General features: G+C 45.6%; 1 protein-coding gene across 1 annotated transcript in view; it reads right to left on the bottom strand.

The window, feature by feature from the left end:
* The window catches only part of DNAH9 (dynein axonemal heavy chain 9), a 264,791-nt gene that overhangs the window by 169,376 nt on the left and 71,080 nt on the right, over positions 1 to 24,335 (bottom strand). Inside the window, exons 15-22 of the mRNA XM_056549442.1 lie at positions 22,388 to 22,629; positions 20,273 to 20,408; positions 18,633 to 19,254; positions 15,409 to 15,631; positions 12,434 to 12,600; positions 11,190 to 12,060; positions 6,483 to 6,613; positions 5,363 to 5,489 (exon numbers count right to left, since the gene is read on the bottom strand). Of these exons, the coding sequence (XP_056405417.1) occupies positions 5,363 to 5,489; positions 6,483 to 6,613; positions 11,190 to 12,060; positions 12,434 to 12,600; positions 15,409 to 15,631; positions 18,633 to 19,254; positions 20,273 to 20,408; positions 22,388 to 22,629 (2,519 nt within the window). The remainder of the gene's footprint in view (positions 1 to 5,362; positions 5,490 to 6,482; positions 6,614 to 11,189; positions 12,061 to 12,433; positions 12,601 to 15,408; positions 15,632 to 18,632; positions 19,255 to 20,272; positions 20,409 to 22,387; positions 22,630 to 24,335) is intronic.

Here is a 24,335-nt window from a genome sequence, read left to right as displayed (position 1 = left end):
ACTCAGGATCAGTACAGGATAAGTAATGTAATGTAATGTATGTACACAGTGACCTCACCAGCAGAATAGTGAGTACAGCTCTGAAGTATAATACAGAACATAACTCAGGATCAGTACAGGATTAGTAATAAGATTTTTTAACACTTACCGTAAAATCTCTTTCTCGAAGGATCCATTGGGGGACACAGACCGTTGGTGTATGCTGCTGTCTCTAGGAGGTGTGACACTATGGCAACAAGAAAGTCGGCTCCTCCCAGCAGGATATACCCGCCTCCAGGCCCTGAGCTAATCAGTTTAAGTACCAGAGCAATAGGAGAGGACCGACAGGTCAAGGAAAAAACACGAACTGTCTGAGAACCAGAAGAAAAGAGAAACCCAAAAGGGCGGGAGCTGTGTCCCGCAATGGATCCTTCGAGAAAGAGATTTTACGGTAAATGTTAAAAGATCTCCTTTTCTCTATCGGCTCCTTTGGGGGACACAGACCATGGGACGTACCTAAGCCGTCCCTTGGGTGGGCAGATAATCAGTCAGGCAGAAGGCTGTTCCACTGCCGCCTGCAGCAGTTTACGGCCCAGACTAGCATCAGCTGATGCGAAGTTATGAACCCGGTAGAACTTCGAGAAAGTGTGCAAAGACAACCCAGTAGCCGCCTTGCAAATCTGCGAGGCCGAGGCTTTGTTCTGGAGAGCCTAGGATGCCCCAACAGAAACAGGTAGAATGAGCCACAACCTGAAGGGAGGAATCTTCCCCCTACAGCGGTAGGCTTCCGAAATGGCAGACAGGATCCACCGAGAAGTGGTGGCCTTGGAAGCAGGTTGTCCCTTACGACGACCTTCCGTAAGGACGAAAAAGGAATGGCACTGACGAAACGAAGAGGAGATAGAGAGGTAATACCTAACAGCTCAAATGACATCCAGTTTGTGGAGTAAATGCTCCTTAGGATGAGAAGGAGCGGAACAAAAGGACGGAAGAACAATGTCCTCATTGAGATGAAAGGCCGAAACAATCTTAGACATAAAGGAAGGATCTGGTCGGAAGACAACCTTGTTCTGGTGAATCACCAGAAACGGAGAACGGCAGAAGAGAGCTGCCAATTCAGACACCCTCCGAATGCAGGTGATGGCAACAAGAAACGCCACTTTCCAAGAAAAGAGGCGCAGGGACACCTTCCCTAAGGGGTTCAAAAGGTTCACTTTGGAGGACATCCAGAACCAAGGGGGAGAAGGTGACCGATAAGGAGGGGCAGCATGCACCACTCCTTGAAGGAAGGTCCGGACATGAGAATTAGAAGCTAGAGGATGCTGGAAAAGAATAAAAAAAGGCCGAAACCTGACCCTTAAGGGAACTGAAAGACAATCCCAGTCCCAATCCCGACTGCAAGAAGACGGGGGACAGAAAAGGTAACAGGAGACAAGACCTGAGCTTCACACCAACGAAAATAAGACCGCTAGGTATGGTGGTAAATTTTCGCCGAGGAGGCCTTGCGAGCCCTGAACATGGTGCGAATGACTTGGGAAGAGAAACCACGGGTTCTCAAAACCTTGGTCTCAACCGCCACGCCGTCAAATGCAGCGACTGTAAAATGGGATGGCAAAGAGGACCCTGAGACAGCAGGTCCGAATGAAGTGGAAGGCGCAGTGGAGTGTCGTCCAGGAACCTGACCACGTCGGCGTACCACCACCTATGGGGCAAAACTGGAGCTACCAGTATGGCAGGAACGATCTCCGCTTTGAGCTTTCTCAGAACCATGGGAAGGAGCGGAAGGGGAGGGAGCAGATAGGGCAGAGCAAACCCCGCCCAAGGAATCCCTAGGGCGTCCATGGCTAGAGCCAGGGGGCCCCGGAACTTTGACACAAATGGAAGGATCTTCCGATTGCGCCGATGCGAAGAGGTCCACGTCTGGAATGCCCCAGAGGTTGCAGATCTTCGCGAAGACCTCTGGATGCAGGAACCACTCTCCGGGGTTGGCTGAGGACCGGCTAAGGAAATCCGCTTCCCAGAAGTGCACACCCGGAATGTGAATCACCAAATGACCGGAACCTTGTTTTCCGCCCAGATGAAAAACCTTTGTCACCTCGCCCATGGCTGCCGAGCAGCAAGTGCCGCCTTGTCGATTTATGCACGCTACGGCCGTGGCGTTGTCCGACTGGACGCGGACAGGGTGGGACTAAAGCAGGGACTCCCAAAGAAGAATCGCCCTCAGTTCCAAGATGTTTATCGGAAGAAGGGCTTCCCGGGGAGACCAGAGGCCTTGAACCGTCCAGTCCCTGAACACACCGCCCCAGCCCGACAGTCTGGCATCCGTTGTAACTACCTGCCAGTGGAGGGGAAGAAATGATCGCCCTTGAAGATGAAGGGGGGAGCAGAGCCACCAGAGAGGACTGACGGATCCGACGAGGGAGAGTAAACTTGCGATCGAGAGACAGAGGAGATCTGTCCCATCGAGAGAGAATCGCCAGTTGAAGGGGACGGTAATGAAACTGGGCAAAGGGTACGGCTTCCATGGCCGCTACCATCCGACCCAAGACTTCCATGCAATTGCGGATGGAAACTGGGGCCTGGGCCCTAAGAGAGCGGACTCCTGACAGGAGCGTCAGACGTTTGTCCGTCGGAAGGCAAGTCCGGGTAACATTCCCCTGGAGAAACGGGGACAATGACTGCCTGGGCAGGGACTGGAGGGCCTCCCGAAACTGCTTCGCCAGAGAAGGAGATCGGGGGGCTCAGGAATTCCTGAATGTGTGTGGTCCAGCTGTCTCGAAAAAGTAAGAGACGACCTCTCACCAAGAAAAACCTGCGGGTGGTGGCTTCACTCCATGCGGAAGTGGGAATGCGGTTACCCGATTTGGCCGCAAAACCGCGCCCCGAACAAGGGAGACCTCTTGTCCTGCGAAGGCGCCTGCCCAGACCCCTTATAGGGGCCAAAGGTCCGAAAGGACCGAAAGGAAGAGGACTTCCCCTGGGAAGAAAAGCGAACCTTATTTTGAGGCAACAAGGAACTCTTACCCGCCGTCGCCTAAGAGATAATCTCGTCAAGGCGCTTGTCAAAAAGACAGGTACCAGTAAAAGGAAACTTGGTAAGAGACCTTTTGGAGGCGGCATCCGCATCCCACGGCCTAAGCCACATGGAGCGGCGGAGGGCCGCTAGGAGACCCACAGCAAAGGCAGCACAACGGACAGACTGCATGGAAGCTGTGCACAGAAAGTCTCCAGCTTTAGAGCATTGGAGAACCAAAGCAAAATAGATCCTCTGGGGGGGAATCCCGCCAGGATACCCTGACTGAGTTTTGAGCACCACACTGAAAGGGCCTTGGACCCCCATGCAGAGGCAAAGGTGGGAAACAGAGAAAAGCCTGCTGCTTCAGAGGCAAACTTCGCTAAGGACTCCACCTTCTTGTCTGTGGTGTCCTTGAAGGCAGCCGCATCTGCTAGCAGCAGTGTAGTAGCCTAGAGAGGCGGGAAATTGGTGAATCCACCGAGAGAGGGGAAAACACCTTAGAGGCACCTTAGGGTAACGCACTTAAACCCTCTTCATTCCCGGGAACCTCTTGCCTGGATGTTTCCATGCAGATTCCAGAAGGATGTGAAATTTAGCGTGAGAGCTGAACCCTTGAGGTGCTGGTTGAGCACGATGAAAGGATACTTCAGGAGTCACGTCCGAAGATCCTGGGTCCTGTAAGTGAAAGGTGTCTCTTATGGCTGCAACCAATGAGTTCACCGTTTCAACTGTATCCGAGCGGGCCTCTGAATCAGATGCCAATTCAGAAGCGTCATCCGCCAATTCACCAGGAGAATGTGAATGAGTGGAGGCAGCCCTGGAGAGGGGCGACCCTGACTGGGTACGCGGCTCTGGCGAGGCAGAGCGGCGATTCCGGGAACGTCCTCTGGAGGAGCGACGTCTGTGACCAGATGACACGAGGTAGCGAGATCCACGGGGGGACGCCCACGTCTACCTGAAGACTCAATGTAAGAGTTAAAAAAAGCACCCCTAGTACACTTGTGAGAGCGTGAGGCTTGTGGAAAAGAGGCGCGGGACCCACTAGAGGGCCGGCGCAGGGCAGACCTCTTCAAGGTAGACACCATGTCACGGGAGGCCTCAGCCATCGAAAGGAAGACTTGAGTCAAGTCAGCCATACACTGGGATAGGAAGAAACCCAGGCTGGAGGGGAGGCCGAATCCACCGGAACTGTAACATCCGGGGAAGCTAGGGGGTCTGGGTGAGCAGTGGAGCAGGCAGAGCCAGGCATTTTTGGAATAATATGTCACACAGACAAAATAGAAGACTAGCAGTCTAGTTGTCAGTTTAGAGGGAGGAACAGATTTGTGTCCCCTGTGACAGTAAAGATTTTAACCCCAACACTGTAACACTCTGTCCCTGCTGAGAGGAAACACCGCTCTATGCAGACAGAGAGGAGAACAGGCTAGCCAATAGAAAAATAGAGCCTCTAACACAGGCCAGCCCCTGAACCCTGAAAGGTGGGCCACAAAATGAGGGTCTCCAGATGATGCAAGTCAGCACCTAAAGGGAGAAGAATATATACTCACCTCAGTCAGAAGAACTTACCTCAGGAAGTCTTCTGTGAAGTCTTCAGTCAGCTTTCTGTTACCTGCATCACGCCAAGCTACCATGTGTGAGCGAGGCGAGCAGGGAATAGGGGGACCCGGACCCATGTGGTACAACCCCATGCGCTGACCGTTGGCGAGAGGGGTTGAACAGCGCATATACGAAATGTCTGTGCCCCCTTACTCGCAATGGGGAAACAGTGAGCCGCAGTTCCTGAGTCCCCACCTGAAAACATGAAAGAAAACGGAATAAAAAAACTAACACATTCCCTAACTAGGAAAATAATAAAACAGAAGACCTGGTCTGGAGAAATCCAGACCATGTCCACCTCCTTCAGACACTAAGCTTAAAACTGATTAGCTCAGGGCCTGGAGGCGGATATATCCTGCTGGGAGGAGCCGACTTTCTTGTTGCCATAGTGTCACACCTCCTAGAGACAGCAGCATACACCACGGTCTGTGTCCCCCAATGGAGCCGATAGAGAAATTATGAATTTACAAAGTTATTATACATGTATTAACATGTTAATGTATCATTTTAATGAAAGGGAAATTCCATCATATGTTAAGGTATGAGGTGTCAGGTGTTACCTGGACTTTTCGGCTTAACTACTGATGGTCCATGAGATTCCTGACATAGCTCTAAGGCCTAAGGCTAGCTTTAGACAGAAGCAATTGCTTTACTGAGCCAATCAATCATTATGGCATTAATGGCTCCACATTATTGTTATTGCTGTCCTGTATATACGCTGCTCTGTTCTTCATGAACATCAATTCTAAAAGTGACTAAATGGAGACTTACGAGTTGTGGATTGGTTCCGTTGGACAGGATGTCCAATAAATCTGCTGAGGATATGAAATAAAATCTGGGAAATGCCAGTCTCTTGGTGTCCAGGTATTCGGCCAAAGCTTTTTCACATAAAGATAACCTAAAAAACATATTGCCAAGGATCAATACATAGAATTATCAAACACAACGTATGAACACCAAAAAAAGTTAGATTACACCCCCTCTGAGGCTCATTTCCCTAAATCTTTAAACGCTCTGTTATTGGTAGTGTCTGTGCTGTAATGATAATGCCAGTGGTCTTCCTGCAGGTGATGGTGCGGGTACAGCTTCTGTGACATCATCATGTTATACAATTATAGCGCAGGTCCAAAACAGCAAGCAAGTGCGGTGCCACAGGGTAAAGTGGGGGCACTCTGTGACATTAACCATGGGAAGACATTGGGGCACCAAAAGTATTAGAGGGGCACTCTGATGGCACAAATTAAAGGGGACGGCCACAGTAATCTACATACAAAGACACAACTGTACAACAATGTGCAATATATAGAATTGCTGCACAACAATATGCAATGAATCAATGCATGCTACAAACATAGAAACTCTATATGGTCACATGACTAATTTATTGAGAAACCGCACAGGCAACACGTTTTGAGTCTGAACTAGACTCATCATCAGGCCTGTAGTGATCGCTGGTTGTGATCATAGAATTAGATCCATGTAAGATCCCTTACAGCAAGAGAGAAGGTGGAAGGTGCTCCATGTGTGGGATCTCAGGATCAAGGTGGGGGGCAGGGGAGCCAATAGCCGCTTACCAGAGTAGGTTGTGTGAACTCACATACAACAATGGAGAGCGCGTGGAAGTTATCAATAGATCGTCCGCAGTCTTCCTGGAAAAATCTGATCAAGAGGGTGACTGGGAGTGCAGGAATGATATCGGCGCTGGACGAATGGAGGTAGCGGGACAGCAAGCGTAAAAACCAGGTCTGTTTATTCAGCAGAGATGCAACGCGTTTCGCTGCAGCGAAACGCGTTGCATCTCTGCTGAATAAACAGACCTGGTTTTTACGCTTGCTGTCCCGCGCCGATATAATTCCTTCACCCTCTTGATCAGCACACATACAGACATTACCTTTCCTGAATATCCTCCAGCTTGTCGTACAGTCCTGGCTTGTTGGTGGCTTCAACGACATTTGGAGTCCTTTTAGCATCTTGGGCCAATTCTTTGAAATCTGTGTCGATACCTTCAAATCTCTTGGAGTCCTTGGCAGAATAATAAAAAAAACTTTTATTGTGGGCTCTTATTACCAGATAGCTGAAAGCACTAGAATCTCAGGCAATGTTCACTATGCACCAGTATCAAAGAGATGGTTCAGTTTAGCACATTGCCCCCCCCCCCCCAAACACAAATTATGTCATATGAGTTTATTTCCCCCCAAAGCCTGGAGGCATTATGGGAATTTTCCAGGATTGGTGGATTACAACTTTTGGTACCCCTACCAACCAGCTGATGGAAGGGGGCTCAGTCGTGCAGCCTCTTTGTTTCCAACCCAAAGACATAACTTACTAATATAGTGTTATTACTGATTTTACTGGCCTTAGCATGTTTTTAGTGTGATTTCACCTGACGGGAAGTTGTGCAGCCCACTCATTGTCAGTGTGGGGTTGTCTTCAGTTTTACTGCCCCTCCCTCTCCCCTGACAGGAAGTTGTGTAGTCCTCTCATTGTCAATGTTGTGTTATTTCAGCTGTTCCCTAGCTCCTCTCCCTCTCTCCTGACAGGAAGTTGTGTAATCCTCTCATTGTCAATGTTGTGTTCTTTCAGCTGTTCCCTAGATCCTCTCTCTCCTGACAGGAAGTTGTGTAGTCCTCTCATTGTCAATGTTGTGTTATTTCAGCTGCTCCCTAGCTCCTCTCCCTCTCTCCTGACAGGAAGTTGTGTAATCCTCTCATTGTCAATGTTGTGTTCTTTCAGCTGTTCCCTAGCTCCTCTCCCCTGACAGGAAGTTGTGTAGTCCTCTCATTGTCAATGTTGTGTTCTTTCAGCTGTTCCCTAGCTCCTCTCTCTCCTGACAGGAAGTTTTGTAGTCCTCTCATTGTCAATGTTGTGTTATTTCAGCTGCTCCCTAGCTCCTCTCTCTCTCCTGACAGGAAGTTGTGTAGTCCTCTCATTGTCAATGTTGTGTTCTTTCAGCTGTTCCCTAGCTCCTCTCTCTCCTGACAGGAAGTTTTGTAGTCCTTTCATTGTCAATGTTGTGTTCTTTCAGCTGCTCTCCTGCTACTCTCTCTCTCTCCTGACAGGAAGTTGTGTAGTCCTCTCATTGTCAGTGTTGTATTGTCTCAGTAGGTCCCTGGCTCCTCCCTTTCTTCCAAAACAATGCATCATGCTCTGTTGCCTCAGGAGACATGGCTATATCTAGTCCATGCGCTCTAGCCCACTCACAAGATCAGGAAATGAATGGGGCAGGTGCTGTAACCTCAAGGATTGTGCAATAGTCTTCTGTGTAATGAGATGTTCTGCAAAAGCTCTGGGTGGGGAACTGCACAGAGTGCTATGGGAGGGGAGTGAGCAGAGTGGAGGGCTCAGATGAAGAACTGAAGGAAAGAAAAGCATTCTGGGAACTGAAGTACTGAACAACTGCTCAACTAGAAAATGCAACCATGAGCTACAGGACTAAGACCCCCCAATACTAATTTTTGGTGGTTTCAGAACCAGGCAGACAAGTAAGCATTGCTATATGTTGCTTCTGTAGCATTTTATTATTATTTTTTTTTTAACTCATGCTGAAGTACCCCTTTAAGAGGTGTCTGTATTTCTTAATAAACTTGGGCAAATCTTACTTCAGCATAGTTAAAGGGGTACTCCGCTGCCCAGCGTTTTGAACAAACAGTTTCGAACGCTGGAGCCGGCACTAGAAGCTCGTGTTGTCGTAGCCCCGCCCCCTCATGACGTCACACCCCGCCCCCTCAATGCAAGTCTATGGGAGGGGGCGTGACAGCCGTCACGCCCCCTCCCATAGACTTGCATTGAGGGGGCGGGGCGTGACGTCATGAGGGGGTGGGCTATGACGACACCAGTTTCCGGCTCCAGCGTTCAGAACAGTTGGTTCCAAACGCTGGGCAGCGGAGTGCCCCTTTAAATATAAGACTGGCTGAAAACTGCAGATCTTCACTACAAGATGAATGACTACACTTAGAGAAGACCGGACAGGCCCACACAGGAATTCAGTCAAATAATAAGAAACCTTTGTACGGTGCAGAGTCCTATTCCCTTCCTATTGGCACATTACACGGAGACTCTGTTTCCCCTGACAGGCTGCAGAGTGCTCCTCAAGTGTCTGAATTTTTAAGTGTCTTTCATTTACTTGATGTAAAACGAGAACATATTTCCTGCTTTACGTGAATTTTATTACTGTCGGATTACGATTCTCCGACGGAGCACTAAATGCTATTTTATAAGGCTTCGGGCTGTTGCTTCATGAAGAGACAAAATGATGGGATTTGTAACTTTTCAGCAGAAAGCGCGGAATGTAGTGACATGGAGACAGCAAATAAAATACCAGACCGGGAAGAAAAAAGACGCAAGATGCGATTTCTGTCTCGGGGATGGAGATTTTAATACAGCCCCATTGTGTTTTACTATAGGTCACATGATTATCCCTGCGGGGTGTTTTATTCCTTCTCTCCTGTGTTGTGATAGTTTATGACATCTTTATCATGTACACTTTTATTCCGATGCTGTGATGTCACAATGTACATTGTAACTTTTTACATGTCATCCCTGTACTTCAACAACACTTTGTAGACTATACCTGTACTGCAGTGGTCTCAAACTGTGGCCCTCCAGATGTCGAAAAACTTCAACTCCCAGCATGCCCGGACAGACATTTTGCAACATCTGGAGGGCCACAATTTGAGACCACTGCTGTACTGTGACATCACTGTGTGTATTATCCCTGTACTGTGACATCACTGTGTATTATCCCTGTACTGTGACATCACTGTGTGTATTATCCCTGTACTGTGACATCACTGTGTATTACCCCTGTACTGTGACATCACTGTGTGTATTATCCCTGTACTGTGACATCACTGTGTATTATCCCTGTACTGTGACATCACTGTGTGTATTATCCCTGTACTGTGACATCATTGTGTATATTATCTCTGTACTGTGACATCACTGTATATTATCCCTGTACTGTGACATCACTGTGTATATTATCCCTGTACTGTGACATCACTGTATATTATCCCTGTACTGTGACATCACTGTGTATTATCCCTGTACTGTGAAATCACTGTGTATTATCCCTGTACTGTGACATCACTGTGTATTATCCCTGTACTGTGAAATCACTGTGTATTATCCCTGTACTGTGACATCACTGTGTATTATCCCTGTACTGTGACATCACTGTGTATTATCCCTGTACTGTGACATCACTGTGTGTATTATCCCTGTACTGTGACATCACTGTGTATTATCCCTGTACTGTGACATCACTGTGTATTTTCCCTGTACTTTGACATCACTGTGTATATTATCCCTGTACTGTGACATCACTGTGTATATTATCTCTGTACTATGACATCACTGTGTGTATTACCCCTGTACTGTGACATCACTGTGTATTATCCCTGTACTGTGACATCACTGTGTATATTATCCCTGTACTGTGACATCACTGTGTGTATTACCCCTGTACTGTGACATCACTGTGTATTATCCCTGTACTGTGACATCACTGTGTATATTATCTCTGTACTATGACATCACTGTGTGTATTACCCCTGTACTGTGACATCACTGTGTATTATCCCTGTACTGTGACATCACTGTGTATATTATCCCTGTACTGTGACATCACTGTGTATTATCCCTGTACTGTGACATCACTGTGTATTATCCATGTACTGTGATATCACTGTGTATTATCCCTGTACTGTGACATCACTGTGTATTATCCCTGTACTGTGACATCACTGTGTATTATCCCTGTACTGTGACATCACTGTGTATTATCCCTGTACTGTGACATCACTGTGTGTATTATACCTGTACTGTGACATCACTGTGTGTATTATCCCTGTACTGTGACATCACTGTGTATATTATCCCTGTACTGTGACATCACTGTGTGTATTATCCCTGTACTGTGACATCACTGTGTATTATCTCTGTACTGTGACATCACTGTGTATTATCCCTGTACTGTGACATCACTGTGTATTATCCCTGTACTGTGACATCACTGTGTATTATCCCTGTACTGTGACATCACTGTGTGTATTATCCCTGTACTGTGACATCACTGTATTATCCCTGTACTGTGACATCACTGTGTATTATCCCTGTACTGTGATATCACTGTGTATTATCCCTGTACTGTGACATCACTGTGTGTATTATCCCTGTACTGTGACATCACTGTGTGTATTATCCCTGTACTGTGACATCACTGTGTATTATCCCTGTACTGTGATATCACTGTGTATTATCCCTGTACTGTGACATCACTGTGTGTATTATCCCTGTACTGTGACATCACTGTGTATTATCCCTGTACTGTGACATCACTGTGTATTATCCCTGTACTGTGACATCACTGTGTATTATCCCTGTACTGTGACATCATTGTGTGTATTATCCCTGTACTGTGACATCACTGTGTGTATTATCCCTGTACTGTGACATCACTGTGTATTATCCCTGTACTGTGACATCACTGTGTGTATTACCCCTGTACTGTGACATCACTGTGTGTATTACCCCTGTACTGTGACATCACTGTGTGTATTATCCCTGTACTGTGCCACTACACAACATCACTACTTACCTCAGGAAGTTGTGAGCGAATGTCGTCTGAACCAATGAAAATGCTCTCAAGATGGGACCAGGTGCGCTGGACTTCAAACCAGATGGAGATCACAGAGTCAGCAGTGGATAGCTTCTTCTGCCAGCCGGAGACTTCTTCTAAGAAGAAGGCGATGTACTTGGAAGTCATTAGATTCTGGAGCTGAACTTGATTGTCTTCCAAGGTCTCAATGAGCTCTTCGTCTGATTTAATCAGAGGCACATTAGTACGGGGGTGGGGCTCATACTGAAAGTTCATTCCGCTCCAGGTGGTATCCAGTTCCTTCAGCACTTTCTCCATGCCCATCTCTTTCACAGCTTTGTCCACAATGCCACGCACTTCATCCTCGAAATTATGGAGGTTGAGTTTTAGCAGGTCGGCAAGAGTAGTGTCTTCGTCCATGGTGAAGCGGACGCCGGTGGCTTGCATGAGTTGACTCCAGTGTCTTTCACGGATGGCTGGATTCTGAAGTTCTGCCACAGCCCTTAAAGATGTCAATATATTTTTCACTTGGTTGTCAAGCCCAGTGAAAGCATCCCATGCCCTCATCTCCTTGTCCAGATTTCGGATGTCCTTTGCGAACCTTTTACATTCCAGGTCCATGTTTTCCACATTGATCTCTCTCCACCTTGTAGTTTGCCAGTCGGTCATACTGGATGTCACCAGACTGATCATGTCCCAGAGCTCCTTAAGCAGGCACACTTCCTTCCTGCATTGCTTCAGCTGCCTGTAGTCTGGAACGTTGACTTCAAATAAAGCTGCAGACTCGTATATAGAAGCCATGGTGGCCTCCATTTTTTGGATTTCCTGATGTTTGAGATCAAGTGTCTGGTATGGAGAGATGCTGTCAAATCTGGAAAAACAAATGGGGACCTTATAATTGACCAAGACCCAAAATAATATTGATGAGGCTACAACCTACTACACAACCTTCCTATTGATTAGACCACTGGTTTCCAACTGGCAGCCACCACTTGTTCTAATGCTACAACTCCCAGCATGCGGCTGTCCCTATACAGCCTCCCTATTGTTTAGACCACTGGTTTCCAACTGGCAGCCACCACCTATTGCAATGTTACAACTCCGAGCATGGGCAGACTGCCTGCGGCTGTCCCAGAACAACATCCCTCTGGATTACAGCAGTGGTCTACAACTGGTGGCTCTAAAACTCCCAGCATTAACCGAGAGTCTTATTGGCCAGGCTACAGTAACACCACCGAAATCACCTGAAAGGCGCCTCCTTGCGGAACTTCTCTCTGAAAGTAAATTGCTGAACATCAAAGGAAGCGCACTTCCTGCGGAGAAGCGTCACTTCATTGGCTTGCAACGGTGCTACTTGTTGCTTTACAGTAATGGCCATCTTCTTAATGTTGTTCCATTTCTCTGGAAGTTCCTGTAGATCAAATAAAAACAAACAGCAAATGCATTAAAGTGGAATAGATGACTTGAACCCCCCCCAGTGATGTTACAGAGCAAATACATTATGAAATGGCTGAACTGATGTCAACGTTGTGCCCTCAAAAGCAAGAAGTGCTCTGTGCATTGGCCAATCAGGTCACTGGATGCCAGTATAAATAGCCACATCTAGAAAATATACTGAATTATTAATGTTCTTGGGTTGGCTTCAAATATTACACTTATTGGCCCTGATTTACTAATATAAACACGACTCTTTTTCGCGGGTTGTGCGACCAAATTTGTGACCCATAGCCCATGTGACACTTTGTGCGACACAATTTCCCAACACAAAATACCATCACTCAAGAGTTTTTTTAATTCATCAAAAAGGGCGTGGTTAGCCTAAAAAGGGGCGTGATCCCGACAAAAAAGAAAAAAAAAAACACTCCGAGTATGATGAAAAACTCACAGAAAAATGTGTGAATTTTGCTTCACCAAAACCCGAAATTACTCAAAGCCGAGTGAATCCTGCCCCCATCATGGAACAGAGTCTGTACCATGTTGGGGGCAGTAGTACAGGGGCTGTGGGATTGATCGCACCGAGTCTCACTTCTGAGACCCAATCCGATCAGAAGTTATTAAGCAGGTGAGCGGGCAGCATGCTCCGCTCCCCAGCGATGTACAGTGTACTTTTACTTACATTTTAAAATTCCCCACTCGGAGCCCTGAATGGCCGGCACTGAGGAGCCATTCAGGGCTCCCGGCGGGGTTTTCAAATAGAAGCACTGCGGTGAGGAAAGATATACAGAAATGCTGGGGGGGGGGGTACCCGCAGCACTTCTATATATCTTGCCCCCTGCTGAGCTATATAAGTCTTGCCCCCACAGCGCATTTATATAGGTATTGTCCCCCGCCGTGCAATTATATGCCCCCGCAGCACATGTATATATATATTTTCCCCCCGCAGCGCTATCATAAGCCCCCGGCAGCACTATGAATGAAAAGTATTCTAACAGCAGCGCATCTGGCGGGGAAGCCGTCCGGCCCGATGAGCTGCTGAAAGAATACCTGTCATTGATAGTGCTGTGGCGGCATCTATATATAGATGCGCTGCGGGGGTCAGACATATATCCATATGTCTGGCCCCCACAGCGCTATGAATGAAAACTATTCTATCAGCAGTGCATCGGGTCGGCTGGCTTCTCGGCCAGATGCGCTGCTGTTAGAATACTTTTCATTCATAGCGCTGTGGAGGCATATGATTATAGAAGCACGTCGGGGGCCAGACATATAGCATTATCTGGCCCCCACAGTGCTTCTATGTACATATGCCGCCGCAGCGCTATGAAAGACAAGTATTCTTCCAGCAGCACATCGAGCCGTCCGGCTTCCCGCCCAATGTGCTGCTAATAGAATACTTTTCCTTCATAGCGCTGTCGGGGGATTATGATAGTGCTGCAGGGGGTAAAAATATATATACACATGCACTGCTGGGGGAAAATATATATACACATGCGCTGGGGGGGACAATACCTATATAAATGAGCTGCGGGGGGCAAGACATATATAGCACAGCAGGGGACAAGATATATATAGAAGCGCTGCAGGGTGCCAGACATATATGTCCACCCAGCGATTCTATATATCTTTCCCCACCTCAGCGCCTCTATTTGAAAACCCCGCCGGGAGCCCTGAATGGCTCCTCAGTACTGGGCATTCACTGCTCCCAGCGGGGAATTTAAAAATGAAAGTATAAGTACACTGTACATCGCTGGGGAGGAGCATGCCGTCCGCCCCCTTGCTTAATAACTTCTGATCGGATCGGGTCTCAGAGGTGATCAATTCCTCAGCCCCTGTACTACTGCCCCCAACATGGAACAGACCCTGTTCCATTATGGGGGTAGTAGTACAAGCACCAATGTAGTCTGAATTTACACATACAGAAGGCTGTGTGAATGCAGCCTTTCAACATGTTACATTGTACAACTTTTTAAAATTCTTTTTGACCCATATATCTCCTGTTAAATATCTTCTGTTCTGTGTGTTTGCTTCTACCTTTCCTATCTTTAATTGGATGTTTCTGTAATCATCTTGGCAATACTGCCTGTCAGGGCAGAATAAATTTTGTGCGACAGATTTAAACCCGTGCGACACAAAAAAACAGAGACCGGCAATAGATTAGTAAATCAGGGGGGGGGGGGGGAACAGAGTAAAAAGAAAAACACTCCACATTAAATTAAACACTGGGGTTTAGTAAATCAGGGCCATTGTGTGAGCTTGGCGGCACTTTGACCAAGCTCAGGTGATGGCTGGTTACAGCTAGTCCTGATTTAATGGAAACAACATGTAGGAAAATCTGTAAAGACAGTGGCCCTCATTTACTATTGCAAACCCGACATGTTTTGTCGGGTTGTGTGCCAGATTCTGGCGCATAGCGCCAGAAATCTATCTGCGCCAGTATTTGTGCCAGAATTTAAAAAAAAAAAAAAAAAAAAAACAGACTAACTCTCCAATTTACTAAGAAAACCCGAAAGAGGGGCGTGGTGTCAGGGAAAGGGGGCGTGGTCACCAAAAAGGGACATTTTCACAAAAAAAACAACATATTTACTAAGGTTTCCACAGAAAATTTGGTGGATTTCAGCTGAGGAAAAACCGGACAGATCAGAACATGTGTAAAAAAGGAAAATGTAGGGATAAGTGCAACATGTAGGGAAACCTAAGTAAATACCGTGGGAAAAAAATTGTAGGGAATTAAAACCCACAAAGAAACCTACACAAATCACACAGAACATATTGGACTGACCTCAAGCTGTTTGTAGACTTCATCAGGGAGTTCCTGCTCATAGACCTTTAGGAGCTCTATGGTCTGCTTCAAGGGCTCAAACAACTCATCGGTGCTGCTCTGCCGATCCTTCACGGCCATTAAGTGACCCATTATTTCCACCAGACCATTGAGGTCTCCTTCCTTCAGCTGTTTACCTAACCCATGTTCCGCCACTTTGATAAATTCTTCTAGATCTGACAAACTAAGAAAAAGAAACAAAGCAAATTAGAAACAAAGAAAATTATATGAGGCTGAACTATTTTGTTAATATATACTGTATTATACCCCAGAGCTGTACTCACTATTCTGCTGGTGAGGTCACTGTGTACATATATTACATTACTTATCCTGTACTGATCCTGAGTTATATCCTGTACTATACTCCAGAGCTGTACTCACTATTCTGCTGGTGGGGTCACTGTGTACATACATTACATTACTTATCCTGTACGGATCCTGAGTTATATCCTGTATTATACCCCAGAGCTGTACTCACTATTCTGCTGGTGAGGTCACTGTGTACATATATTACATTACTTATCCTGTACTGATCCTGAGTTATATCCTGTATTATGCTCCAGGGCTGTACTCACTATTTTGCTGGTGAGGTCTCTGTATACATACATTACATTACTTATCCTGTACTGATCCTGAGTTATATCCTGTATTATACTCCAGAGCTGTACTCACTATTCTGCTGGTGAGGTCCCTGTGTACATACATTACATTACTTATCCTGTACTGATCCTGAGTTATATCCTGTATTATACCCCAGAGCTGTACTCACTATTCTGCTGGTGAGGTCACTGTGTACATACATTACATTACTTATCCTGTACTGATCCTGAGTTATATCCTGTATTATACTCCAGAGCTGTACTCACTATTCTGCTGGTGAGGTCACTGTGTACATACATTACATTACTTATCCTGTACTGATCCTGAGTTATATCCTGCATTATACCTTAGAGCTGTACTCACTATTCTGCTGGTGAGATCACTGTGTATATACATTACTTATCCTTTACTGACCCTGAGTTATATCCTGTATTATACCCCAGAGCTGTACTCACTATTCTGCTGGTGAGGTCACTGTGTACATACATTACATTACTTATCCTGTACTGATCCTGAGTTATATCCTGTATTATACTCCAGAGCTGTACTCACTATTCTGCTGGTGAGGTCACTGTGTACATACATTACATTACTTATCCTGTACTGATCCTGAGTTATATCCTGTATTATACACCAGAGCTGTACTCACTATTCTGCTGGTGAGGTCACTGTGTACATACATTACTTATCCTGTACTGATCCTGAGTTACATCCTGTATTATACACCAGAGGTGTACTCACTATTCTGCTGGTGAGGTCACTGTGTACATACATTACTAATCCTGTACTGATCCTGAGTAATATCCTGTATTATAATCCAGAGCTGTACTCACTATTCTGCTGGTGAGGTCACTGTGTACATACATTACATTACTTATCCTGTACTGATCCTGAGTAATATCCTGTATTATACTCCAGAGCTGTACTCACTATTCTGCTGGTGAGGTCACTGTGTACATACATTACATTACTTGTCCTGTACTGATCCTGAGTTATATCATGTATTATACCCCAGAGCTGTACTCACTATTCTGCTGGTGAGATCACTGTGTATATACATTACATTACTTATCCTGTACTGATCCTGAGTTATATCCTGTATTATACCCCAGAGCTGTACTCACTATTCTGCTGGTGAGGTCACTGTGTACATACATTACATTACTTATCCTTTACTGACCCTGAGTTATATCCTGTATTATACCCCGAGCTGTACTCACTATTCTGCTGGTGTCACTGTGTACATACATTACATTACTTATCCTGTACTGATCCTGAGTTATATCCTGTATTATACTCCAGAGCTGTACTCACTATTCTGCTGGTGAGATCACTGTGTACATACATTACATTACTTATCCTGTACTGATCCTGAGTTATATCCTGTATTATACTCCAGAGCTGTACTCACTATTCTGCTGGTGAGGTCACTGTGTACATACATTACTTATCCTGTACTGATCCTGAGTTACATCCTGTATTATACACCAGAGGTGTACTCACTATTCTGCTGGTGGGGTCACTGTGTACATACATTACATTACTTATCCTGTACTGATCCTGAGTTATATCCTGTATTATACTCTAGAGCTGTACTCACTATTCTGCTGGTGAGATCACTGTGTACATACATTACTTATCCTGTACTGATCCTGAGTTACATCCTGTATTATACACCAGAGGTGTACTCACTATTCTGCTGGTGAGGTCACTGTGTACATACATTACATTACTTATCCTGTACTGATCCTGAGTTATATCCTGTATTATACTCCAGAGCTGTACTCACTATTCTGCTGGTGAGATCACTGTATACATTACATTACTTATCCTGTACTGATCCTGAGTTACATCCTGTATTATACACCAGAGGTGTACTCACTATTCTGCTGGTGAGGTCACTGTGTACATACATTACATTAATTATCCTGTACTGATCCTGAGTTATATCCTGTATTATACTCCAGAGCTGTACTCACTATTCTGCTGGTGAGGTCACTGTGTACATACTTTACTTATCCTGTACTGATCCTGAGTTACATCCTGTTTTATACTTCAGAGCTGGAGATCAACCCATCAATACTCAGGGAATTCTCCACATGGGGCCCATAGAGAGAGAGCATTACACTCAGGACAGACTCATTCTATACAGGTGGAATAACCCTTTCGTGGCTTTCCAAAGGGGGGGACAAGCATTAAAGGAGAAGTACTATGGGGATAAGTTTTAGATTGCAGGGTGTCCCAGTGGTCAGACCCCCATCTCTTCCCGGGAGCGGTGCGTCACGACCCCTGCACGAATCGGGGGCAGCCAGGCCATCTCCATATACCTCTATGGAAGTGCTGGAGATAGCTGAACGGCTCTCACATAGAGATATATGGAGGGGTCATGACGCACCGCTCCTAGGGAGATCCGGGGCTCCGTACAGGAGATCGTTGGGGGTCCCAGCAGTTGGACCCTTTTCTTATCCTTTGGATAGGGGATACGTTTTTCCCCATGATATATCTCCTTTAATGTCCAATTGGTACAATATGTCCAAGGTGTAGATTATGTAGCAGTGTGGACCTTCTCCTTCATGACTTCTTACCTGTTTGTTACATGGTCAATCAGATGCTGCTTGAACATCAGGCTCCATCTCTTGATCACATTAAGTAGGGCAGATTTCAAAGGCTGGGCATCCACCTTCATCCAATAATCAAATACATTTACTGGCTCCATTTGGTTCACTTCCACATAGATTTTCTCATAGGAGTCTATCTGTTCTCTAAACTGTAGTAAGGTGGGAGGTGTTTCTGGGACCCCATCCTCAGCATGAGCTTCTATCTCTTCTGGGGTCAGTACATGGCCATACAGGAGGAACTGACGCATGAACTCTTTACGGTCATCCACGTACAGGTAGGCATGCTGGTCGAAGGAGTTTCGATATTCAGTGCATGTGGTCATCATGTTTTGGACACTTTCCATTAAGAAGTTACGCATATCTGCCAAGTCCGCCATGTCTTCCATATCCACCTGGTAATTAGGGAAGGTGCTGGTTTTTGAGAGCCGAGGCACCAAAGAGGAAATTCTGTAGATATCATTGATGAGGCCTTCTACAATGTCATATAAGCCATCACTGATTCCGAGATCCAAGGATGGTCGGAACACCATGTCTGGTATTACGAGGTCTAGTTGTACCTCAAATAAAGGAGAGAGTCCAGCCTTGGTATCTGTAAGGAAATGTTATAGTATAAATTCATCACAAATGAAAAACAGCCTAAATGGTCACTAACCTGTCAGCAAATAAACTGTTGTGAATCAAGCACTGCGGTGACATATAAAATTTACTAAAGATTTCACCAGCTTCTCTGTGTCTCTCTGCCTCTGTCTCCCCTGTAGCGCTACTCTTCCTCTAACCTCCATGGGCAGCATAGAAGGCATTTTAGAGTAGTACTTATCAGTGTAAGCTGTGGATCCAGAACTAGTGTGACATAAAACTTACTAAAGCTTTCAGCAGCTTCTCTGTATCTCTCTGCCTCTTTTTACCTCTTTACTGTACCTCTACTCTCCATGCCCTCTATGGGCAGCATAGAGGGCATTATAGAGCAGTACGTATCAGTGTAAGCTGTGGATCCAGAACTAGGGTGACATAAAACTTTTCTGTGTTTCTTTGCCTCTGTTTTACCTTGTAGCTCCTTCCTTCCCCATTTCTATAAGTGCCTTCAACAGCTTTTTTTTGTCTCCTTGTCTCTGCCTCACATTGTAACTCCACCGCCTCATAGATGTATATGGGCAGCATGGAGGCCAAAGGGGCAGTATATAGCAGTGTACGCTGTGGATCCAGCCCTGGGTGAGATTTAACACTTACCAGAGCTTTCAGCAGCTTCTTTGTGTCTCCCAGATTCTGTCTCACTCTGCAGCAAATCCCCCCCCCCCCCCCCATAGATTTCTATGGGCAGTTGTAACAAGACAGACAGTCTTTTAGCAGTTTTGTGGAGTAAATAATGAGTTTCTGAGGTAGGGGGTAGGATGAAAAGAGCATGATAAGTGAAGAAAGGCATTTTTCTCTTATAAGATATATTAGAAAGTTTCCTATATTTGCTTATACTTTTGATATAAGCATTGATTATCAAAGGTTAGTGACAATTAAAGGCTAGATCTGCCTTTGGTGTGCAAATGGAGGTGACTAGCCCTGTGTCCCCTTGGAAAGCATTTTTAATTTCTTAAGTCATGAAGCTTAACACGTACCCATGTTATCCATGATAAACTTCAGGGAGCATTCAATAGCATTAAAGAACCCATCAAGAACCATCTCGTCTATGTAATCCTCGTAGGCTTTCCACACATCAGAATCCGGGTCTGCAGAGAAGAGTTGCATATTCTCCTGAAACAAAAAAATAAATAAATTATAAATCAGAAAAGACGGACATTATTTTACCTCTTGGTCCCTCAAGGATATCGTTTTTTATTTCCAATGGAAATGTAAGAACGAGAAAGAATACCTGGAGGCATCGGCAAATGCATCTCCTCCATTAAATATCAGTGTTTCATTATTCTTTTACAACCTTCTATAAAAATAACCCACATAAGGCTGAACAGGTTGGTTTTAATTGAATTTTATACTTCAGGACGTACATAGTCCCCAGATCACATAATAACCCTGTATATTCCTACCGGGATGCAGGTGGTTTAATATATCTGCAGACTTCTGTTAATGATTTTTGCGTTCCGACAGCAGCGAGTTCATGTGCATCCGCACAGCTTCTTTTCTCTTAAAGGACTATTCCAGGAGCTCCAAAGATGCAGCAGTGAATTTATATGTTCACTGTATCATTAACAGTTACTGTTTAATGTGAGAGAGATGTATAGGATTGTTTTTCCTATCTTTCCTGGTTCTTGACAGAATACCAGAACTAAATCAGAGGCTAATAACCCACCCCTGCCGTAAGGTAAATGAGAGGGAAAATGTAATCTGTGACCACTAATATGACAACTAAAAGGAGAATACAATCAAAATAATGTTAAGGGTAGGGTCACGCGTAAAGGATCCGCAGTGTATTTTATGCTGCGGATCCGCTGATGACCGACCCTGCTGTGCCTTTGTCTGCTCGTAGCAGCAATCTGCCGCTACGAGCAGACACACAGGGACCTGCGAGTCGCCACGCGCAGTCTACTCGCAGATATCGCGGTCTGCTCCCTGAGTTAGGCCGAGAGCGGCCGCAATGTCGCGGGTCCCTGTGTGTCTGCTCGTAGCGGCAGATTGCTGCTACAAGCAGACAACACAGGCAGCAGAAGGCACACTATAAGGTTGGTCATCAGCGGGTCCGTAGTGTAAAATACGCTTCAGATCCGTTTCGTGTGACCCTACCCTTAAAGTTCTGTCTTGGTTGCCATCGCCTACTGCTCTGATGCATCAATGTAATGTTAATGACAATATCATGTCACTATACATCAGTGTTTAACAACCAGTGTGCATTCATCTGTTGGAAAACTACAACTCCCAGCATGCCCGGACAGCCAAAGGCTGTCCGAGCATGCTGGGAGATGTAGTTTTCCAACAGATGGAGGCACCCTGGTTGGGAAACACTGCTATTCATGAACAATTACAGTGGTCCCTCAACATACGATGGTAATCCGTTCCAAATGGACCATCGTTTGTTGAAACCATCGTATGTTGAGAGATCCGTGCAATGTAAAGTATAGGACAGTGGTCTACAACCTGCGGACCTCCAGATGTTGCAAAACTACAACACCCAGCATGCCCGGACAGCCAACGGCTGTCCGGGCATGCTGGGAGTTGTAGTTTTGCAACATCTGAAGGTCCGCAGGTTGAACACCACTGGTATTGGAGGTTATACTCACGTGTCCCCGCCGCACCGGACCGTCACCGCTGCCCTGGATGTCGCCTTGCCGCGTCCCCGACGCTCTGGCAAGGCCTCTGCTTCCCCGGCATCCTCGCTCTCACGTCGCCGCCATCACGTCGCTCCGCACGCCGCTCCTATTGGATGACGGGACGGCGTGTGCAGCAATGTGATGACGACGATGGAGAGCGCCGACGATGCAGGGGATCCCGAAGAAGACACGCCGGAGCCCCGAGGACAGGTAAGTGATTGTCAGCGGACCACACGGGGCACCGTAAACGGCTATCCGGTGTCAGCTGATGCAGTCTGTGCTGCCGGATAGCCGTTTATGCGATGGCCCCGACATACAAAAGCATCGCATGTTGATGCTGCCTTCAACATGCAATGGCCTCTGAGAGTGATCGTATGTTGAAACGATCCTATGTCGGGGCAATCATAGGTTGGGGGGTCACTGTACTGCCAACCACAATGGCAGTTCCCTTATAGGCTCGTCTGACTATACCTGCACAAGTTGGTGAATTTTGTGGCCAGATTCCCGGATGAGGTTATATCTCTTCTCCAGACGTTCGCTCCGATCGTCAAGGTTAAGAAGAGTGTCTTTTTTGCCATCCTTCCTCTCAAATATGGGCAGCACCCACGTCTTCATGATGGACTGGATTTCTTCCACATTGTCCCGGGCCTTCTGTACCCTTCTCTCCAGATCGTGGATGGTATCTCTAACTTGCTGGATGTAATCCCAAACTCCTTAACATAGAGATACAAAGATATATAGATGAATTTGTTTGTTACGTCTGTTTACGGCAGAGGTTCTGCACTAAAAATATACAAGTTACAGTACAATATGTGTGGACAGCGTTACGAACATCACAACGACAAGTAGCGGAAACATTTATTTTCTGGTCTGTGAATTAGATATGTATGGATATGTTCTATTATGACATTAAAGCTCCTTTAACCCCTTCAATGGCACTGTCACTCACGACCGATCGTTGAAACGAGCCGAGAATCGCTTAGCTGCGTGCTTCTCCCCCTGCTTGTTCTAGCAATTTGTCAGGGTCTGACTGATCCAAACTTTTGACATGTCTTTAGGACATTTTTTTTTTATTTTTTTTTATTTTTTTAATTTAAGAATTTTTGTCTTTCACTTTATTTTATATACAGGTTGTACTGTTTAAAGGGGTCATCCAGGTTTTATTACCTTTTCACCATCATGCCTGTGATGCCAAGTTATACTTTACATGTATGAAGGTGATAGATCTCATTTTTGTGATTTCATGGTCCCTCAGGATCAGCATTTCTCTGCTGTCTGGATGACTGTTGTCTTGAGCTTTCCTAGGATCTTGTTCGGCTCAAGACAACAGCTGATCACAGGGGGGGGGGGGGGGGGGGGGCTTGGCTTTTTCTTGTCTTCCCTGACAAGCCAGCCCCCTGATGACATGTGCAGTACAGCTGTATGTTCCGCCGCCCCTGTTATTAGCTGTGGTCTCCAGCCAAACAGGATCCTGGGAAAGGCTCGAGACAACAGTCATCCAGAGACTGGAGGAATGCTGAACATAGGGGAACCATGAAATCACAAAAAAGGGGTCTATCCACCCCACCCATGTAAGGAAAGTAAAGAACTTAAAGGGGTATTCCAGGAAAAAACTTTATATATATATATATATCTCAACTGGCACCAGAAAGTTAAACAGATTTGTATATTACTTCTATTAAAAAATCTTAATCCTTTCAGTACTTATGAGCTTCTGAAGTTAAGGTTGTTCTTTTCTGTCTAAATCCTCTCTCATGACACCTGTCTCGGGAAACGCCCAGTTTAGAAGAGGTTTGCTATGGGGATTTGCTTCTAAACTGGGCTTTTCCCGAGACACGTGTCATCAGAGAGGATTTAGAGAGAAAAGAACAACCTTAACTTCAGAAGCTCATAAGTATTGGAAGGATTAATATTTTTTAATAGAAGTCATTTACAAATCTGGAGCCAGTTGATATATAAAAAAAAAGTTTTTTCCTGGAATACCCCTTTAAGACATAACTTAGCATCACAGGCACAATAGTGAAAAGGTAATAAAATCTGGATAACCCCTTTAATGCCACCCTTCTTGTTAGAATATAATGTACTAAAAACAAAAAAATTATTTTTGGGATGAAATTGGGGAAAAATGATTCCGTGAGTCAATATGACTACTTTTTACTTATATATTTTACAAATTTTTTTCTGGCATTGGCAAAGTACATGTGACGCTAGTAGTTAACAGCTGAAACTTGCCACCTATGGAGTAGGTTGTGCTCCTGCGCCATACTCCGTCATGACATAACCATATATCATGAAGTGTGTAGAGGCTCAGCCACAATTTTATAATTTAGCAAATTAATGTGAATTTAATGCCATAACCGGAACACTAATATATATCAATATAAATACAGATATACACACATGCACAAATATTCCTCAG

The sequence above is a fragment of the Hyla sarda genome, chromosome 13 (assembly GCF_029499605.1).
Source record: "Hyla sarda isolate aHylSar1 chromosome 13, aHylSar1.hap1, whole genome shotgun sequence".
Lineage (NCBI taxonomy): Eukaryota > Metazoa > Chordata > Amphibia > Anura > Hylidae > Hyla > Hyla sarda.
This window is presented reverse-complemented; position numbering and strand designations above follow the sequence as displayed.